General features: G+C 39.6%; 1 protein-coding gene across 3 annotated transcripts in view; it reads right to left on the bottom strand.

Annotated features, from left to right (window-relative positions):
- The window catches only part of LOC106881831 (mitogen-activated protein kinase kinase kinase 5), a 147057-nt gene that overhangs the window by 27206 nt on the left and 112866 nt on the right, over positions 1 to 6985 (bottom strand). For 2 of the 3 annotated variants that reach the window (XM_052978404.1, XM_052978406.1), the window contains one exon: positions 6867 to 6946. In XM_052978404.1, coding sequence (XP_052834364.1) covers positions 6867 to 6946 — 80 coding nt within the window. The remainder of the gene's footprint in view (positions 1 to 6866; positions 6947 to 6985) is intronic. The other variant, XM_052978405.1, reaches the window with a different exon arrangement.

Raw genomic sequence — 6985 nt, 5'->3', positions numbered from 1 at the left:
ACATACATCCAAAAATGATGGATGCATATGACAACACACCCCTTGACTCACTCACACTCTGTCTCTTACAAACACACACATACATAAATGTATACAAACATATTTACAAAGACACACGTGTGTATGCGTGCGTGCGCGTGTGCTGTGTGTGTGTGTGAGAGAGAGAGAGACAGACAGACAGAGAGAGAGACAGAGCCAGTGAAGGGGTGTGTCGACAATTATACGTACATACATAAATAGTCATATATTTCTTGTACGTATGTGTGAGTGTGTGTGTGAGAGAGAGAGAGACAGTCACTGAAACATCTCTCTGTCTGTCTGTCTGTCTGTCTGTCTCTCTCATACACACACGTGCAGATATACACACAGAAAAAATGTATGCATATGTATTTATGTATGTACGTAGACATCACAACACACTCCTTCACTCACAGACATGTGCGTGTGCGACTCACTACGAATACATAGAGCTGAACATGGCGTGCCAAAAAAAAAATGATAAAAAATTTATTTACAGAAATAAACGAAGTGTGCGAGTTTGGAACAAAATCAAACCTGGAGTGTGTGAATATATGAGAGAGAGAGAGAGAGAGAGAGAACATTGCGAAGAATGAATGAGATGAACATGGAATGTCCAAAAATCGTATAATTAAAAGCACGTTAAAAACTATCTTGTACGGAATATTTAAATTTATGAACTTCGTAAATATGTGTTTCAGTAATTGATCGTAGTTGTTTACAGAAAGTGAACATTAAAAGTAGAGAGACGTCGCCGTTTTTGTCATGTCAGTACAGGAAGTTGACATTGAGAAACCTTTTTAAAGAAGTGAAACTTAAATATAAAGCAATATTATTTATTTTTAATTTAAAAAATCAAATGAAGAGCCTAACATTTATCCAAGGTCAAATTATTCATGCATCACAAGTATGGAAGTAAATGGTGAAGCCGTTTTCATGTGATAAGCGATTACACACACATCTTTATTTTATATATAGTATAGTATAGATATATATATATATCATCATCATCATCGTTTAACGTCTGCTTTCCATGCTAGCATGGGTTGGACGATTTGACTGAGGACTGGTGAATCAGATGGCTGCACCAGGCTCCAATCTGATTTGGCAGAGTTTCTACAGTTGGATGCCCTTCCTAACGCCAACCACTCCGAGAGTGTAGTGGGTGCTACACTGACAAAGGCCAGTTAGGCGGTACTGGCAACAGCCACGCTCAAAATGGTGTATTTTACGTGCCACCTGCACAGGAGCCAGTCCAGCGGCACTGGCAATGATCTTGCTCGAATGTCTTTACATGTGCCAGGAAGGCGACGCTGGGCACAGGTGCCATCACGATTTTGCTTTCGCTTGCCCCAACAGGTCTTCACAACCAAGTTTACTGTCCAATGAAGGAGACGATGTTGGCATGGGTGCCAGTCGTCGAATTTAACTCGATTTCGATTTCACTTGCTCAACAGGTCTTTGGAAGCGGAGTTTAGTGTCCAATGAAAGAAGGTACGCATAAGTGGGCTGGTTACACCCCTAGCAGAGACCTTGGATTTAGGTCTCACTTGGCTTGCCGGGTCTTCTCACGCAAAGCATATTTCCAAAGGTCTCGGTCAGAAGTCATCGCCTCCGTGAGGCCCAATGTTCAAAGGTTGTGCCTCACCACCTCATCCCAAGTCTTCCTGGGCCTACCTCTTCCACAGGTTCCCTCAACTGCTAGGGTGTGGCAGTCTTTCACACAGCTATCCCTATCCATTCTCGCTACATGACCATACCAGCACAATCGTCTCTCTTGCACACCACAACTGATGCTTCTTAAGTTCAACTTTTCTCTCAAGGTACTTACACTCTGTCGAGTATGCACACTGACATTACATATCCATCAGAGCATACTGGCTTCATTCCTTGCGAGCCTACACATGTACTCAGCAGTTACGGCCCATGTTTCACTGCCATGAAGCATGGCTGTTCGTACACATGCGTCATACAGTCTGTCTTTTACTCTGAGTGAGAGGTCCCTTGTCAAAGCTCTGTGTGTGGATTTTGTACGCAGAAACTGAAAGAAGACTGTCGTATATATATGTGTATATTTGTGTGTGTGTGTGTGTGTGTGTGCGTTGGTACGCCTACCATTGTTTTGACAACCGATGTTGCTTTGTTTACATCCCTGTATCTTAGCCGTTTGGCAAAACACATTGATAAAACAAGTACTAGGCTTACAAAGAATAAATCCTGGGGTTGAATTCTTTGACTTAAAGCAGTGCTCCAGCATGACTGTTGTTACATGATTGAAACAAGTAAAACAATGAAATGCTATGCCATTTTAATCCTGAGCAACGCTGGGTATCTCTGCTGGTATTATGATATCTCAAATACATTATAATATAGGTGGCTATAGCAATTAAAAACCAAAAAGGCAAAATACATAAATAAGGGTGCAAAACAGCACCTGCAATTGCTAGAAATAGGAGCTAAAAATTGTAACTTGAATGCCACACAAAATCACCAACTTCATGACATGTTCAGGGACTGTGAGCAGCAAGCCACAGCATCTTTTTCTAGCGAGATAAAACTCACAATATGAAGTAGTTTGATAAAACCCTATCACATGATTTCGAAATCTCATGAGGTTGGTGATTTTGTTTGACTATTTGAGTTATATTTATTAGCTCCTATTTCTAGCAATTGCAGGTGCTATTTTGCACCCTTGTCTACGTATTTTGCAGTTTTGACTTTTAATTGCTATAGCCATCAATATTATAGTGTATTTGATATATCATGATATATTAATTTACTGTTATAATATCTAATTGTATTTTTATATACATTTTAACCATTTCAAATTTTAGTGCTTGCTGTTCAACTTATCTTTTTTTTCTCTCATGAGCAAATGGGAAGTAAGTTAGCTCTTCAATCTGGAGTAAATTGTGGAAAACCCCTGATGAGAAACAAAAACATGTTGGTTAAATTTCGAAATCACACGATAGGGTTTTATCAAACTACTTCATTCTGTGAATTTTATTTTGCTGGAGCAAGATGTGGCTTGCTGCTCACAGTCCCTGAACATCTCATGATGTTGGTGATTTTGTGTGGTTATTTGAGTTCTATTTTTAGCCCCTATTTCTAGCAATTGCAGGTGCTATTTTGCACCCTCATTCATTTAAATGTATATATATATCATCATCATCATTTAACGTCTGTTGTCCATGCTGGCATGAGTTGGATGGTTTGACTGGACTGGTATGACTTGGCATGGTTTTCTACAGCTGGATGCCCTTCCTAATACCACCTATACATCTTCCACACCCCAAAGTGATTTTATCGGTTAACCTTCTTCGGACATTCTTGCACCTTTTATGTGGGCAAAGCTTACACTGGGTGTATCTTGTGGAGTTTTTACCTACACCTTTTCTACAGATCAAGCAGGGCCATCTACCTGAAAGGATTTGTGATTTGTCTGCCTTCTTACTTACTAAGACTTTGGTTTTTGCTTGGTTAACTTTAAGGCACTTCAATTCTAGACCTTGCTTCCGTGCCTGAAACTTCTCTAGTTCTGGTAGTAATTCAGTTACAAGAACAAGGTCATAAGCATAGAGGAGCTCCCAGGAGCAGTCTGTCTTACATTCCTCTGTTATTGCCTGGAGGACTATGATGAACAAGAGGGTGCTGAAGATTGATCCCTCATGAACCCCTATTTATACCCTGAATTCTTTGCTGTACTCATTACCAACTCTCAGCTACCTAGTAGCATCCCTGCACGTAGCTTGTACAGCTCTCACAAACTACTCATCTATCCCTAGTTTCTGCATTGACCACCAGATAAGGGATCAAGGGACCCTGTCAAAGACATTTCTCCAAGTCAACAAAGGTCAAGTACAGAAGTTTATCTTTGGCTAAGTATTTCTCCTGCAGCTGCCTCACCAGAAATATAGCATCAGTAGTGCTTCTCTCTGGCACAAAACAAAATTGCATCACATCCAGAATAACTCTCTCCCTAATTAGTTGGGCTATGGTGCTCTCTATAACTTTCTTCGCCTGATCCAACAATTTGATACCTCTGTAATCATTTATATCTAAGGCATTATCTTTACCTTTGTAGCAGTTGACTATGGTGCTGCTACGTCTGTCATTGGGTATGACTCCTTCGTGAACCACCTGATTTACAATATAGGTTACTAGACCAAAACCCACACGGCCAGATATTTTAAGCATCTCAGCAGTGATTCCTGATGGGCTGGGGGCTTTCCTTTACTTGCTTTATCTACCAAGAACTGTTGATTCAGGAAGCTGGTCCCTCAACTAGGTCAACATTTGGCAGACTCTCCTGCTCCCATTCATTCTTCATATTCAGCAGTCTTTCATAATGGCATTTCCAAGCCTTTTTCTTTGCAGAATCATTAAATGCAAGTGTACCATTGTCCATGCAGACACATTTCTCTCCTATGATATCACAATTCTCTCTCACACACTGTCTTGCAATCTGAAAGACTTTAAGTCTTTCGTCCTTATGTCACTGAACATAAGCAAACTTCTTGTCTGCTTCTCCCTTGGCTAGATATGCATGTCTCCTAGCTTTCCTTCTGGTTATCTCATACAGTTCCCTGCTACCTCCACTCTTCCAGGCCTGTTTCTTTGCTCTAACGGCTGTGTCTACAGCGTTGTTCCACCACCACATTACTTGAGGTCTAGGTGGGACTTTGTACCAGCCATAGCTGCAGTCTCTGGCATTCTGTATGCCGTCCCGCAGGAATTCCCAGTTGCCCTCTATGTCACAAGTCTGTAGTTCCTTCTCCCTCTCATCAAATTTTGCAATTAGGATGTCCCTAAATCTCTAACCATATGAAAGGTCCTTAAGTTTCCAAATTCTTCTTTTCCAGATTGGTCTGCTTTTTGGCAACCTTCTGGCCTGGACTTTAAAGTCACTATTAACTAGTCTATGCCGGGGGGATACATTCTTCACTAGGGAGGGTCTTTGCAGTTAAGAGCAACCATGCATCCTGCTGTCTGGTGAGAATGTAATCGATCTGGCTAGCACATCCACCTGACTGGTAGGTTATTCAGCTGGCTTCCTGAAATTGGTGTTGCAGATCAATAGGTTATCTGCATCACAGAACTCCAGCAATCTTGTTCTCTCTTCATTTTAGAAATCAACTTCATGGCCCCCATGTACACCATGGAAGATACCAAGCTGCTGTCCGACATGCGCATTGAACTCTTCAGTCACTCATCTTTGAGATAGCCTGCAGAAGAAAATATCATAAAATATCATAAAAGTGGTCCTTCTGTTCATTTGGTAGGCCTGCTTGTGGGGCATAGGTAGAGACAATTGTTGCTATACTATTCTGCAAGACTAGCCTGAGTTTAAGTACTCTATCGCACACTCTGACTACCTCTATGACCTTATCCACCCATTTCTCTGCAAGAAGTATGCCGACACTACCTATCCCATTGCTGTTATCTTCCCAGAAGATTGTATACCTATATGTCTTGCCTGTGAGGAACCTGGCTGAAGCTCCTCTTCACCTTACCTCTTCGTTCAAGCATCTCAATAATCTCACTAGACCTACCTTTCAATGTACCTACACTGACAGTGCCAACTCTGAAAACTGGGAAAGGGACATGGAAGGGAACACAGAAGGAGAGATGGTATTCAGCACCTGGAAAGAAGGTTTCAAAGATCATTTGATAACAGATATGTCACATCAGTTGTTCTTTCAAACAAGTGTGAAGTTGATATAAGAAGGTTCATCTTGTGTGCTTTACTGTTGCAGTTGATCTTTTCTGTTTTCCTTTTACTCTTTTTTTCCTGAATGTGGCTGTGGTTGTGTTTGTGATTTTCATTTCAGTTGTTATTGAGTTTTTGGTGGTGCTATGAATGTGTTATGATCCTGGAGAACACCTACTATCCCTTTGATTAATCTTGCTTTTGTATTGGCCAGCTTGTTTCTTCCAGCTTTCTCTTCACTCTCTCTCTACTGACATATTTCCAGCCACAAAAATTGAATGTACACAAAATTTGATGAAAAAGGCCTGGTCCTGGAGAAACTAATCAAAATATCCTTACCCATGAACTCATGGAAAAAAAAAACAAGAACTGACAGAGTTGAAAGGAAATTGTCCATTGGTAAAAAACACAAGGGGGAAAAGTGGTTAAGAAGAGACAAGCTATACCATTTGATCAGACTTGATAAATCACAAGTCTTATTTTTGCAGATAATAGTAAAATTTATGTGGACACAATGGACAGAAGTAAGGAGTTCCTCTGAATTATCTAAAATATAGCATTTCAATTTTGCTTTATTATCAATGCTGATAAGAGAAAAGTACTAGTTGTTGTGTTGACGGTGAAAGAGATGTCATAGAAATTATGGAGACAAAATAGATGAAACAGTATTGTTGCATAAATCAAAATTATACAATCTTCTGAATCAAAGGGCTAAGAAAACCTCTATAAAGTTACTTAACTTGTTAGAAATAGTAGCAAAATTTCCTTTAAATGATATTGTTGAGTTAAAAGAGGAAGGCCACATGGACTTAAAAAGAAAGGCCAAAGATACAGTACACCAGATAAAAGACATCTTCGATCATTATTCTGCTCAAATGGGGTTGTATGTGGTATGCTCTACTATTGCCACTGCCACCACCATTTTCTAACTCTATAATATTTGTTGCTTCTAGATCTAAAACATTGTAAGAGGTTAACATGACATTGAAAAAAATAATCACAAAAGAAAATACCTGTAATTAAATTACTGGTTTCCAGATTTTTGGGGCATTGTCACAATTAAAGGTAGAAAATGGATCAACTAACAATATTTTTCATAAACATAAAGAAATCGACTTATTTAGAATGAAATACTCACAATTTCCTGCAGCAGACAAAAAGAACGCTGAATATCTATCAGTGTTGATGAATCAAGTTCTAACTCTTTTCTCAGCTCTGCTGAAGATAAAAGATAAAATGAAATATTTTATATATATA

Source organism: Octopus bimaculoides, chromosome 2 (genome assembly GCF_001194135.2).
Source record: "Octopus bimaculoides isolate UCB-OBI-ISO-001 chromosome 2, ASM119413v2, whole genome shotgun sequence".
NCBI classification, from domain to species: domain Eukaryota; kingdom Metazoa; phylum Mollusca; class Cephalopoda; order Octopoda; family Octopodidae; genus Octopus; species Octopus bimaculoides.
Note: the sequence above shows the minus strand (reverse complement) of the source record. Positions and strands in the feature narration are given on the sequence as shown.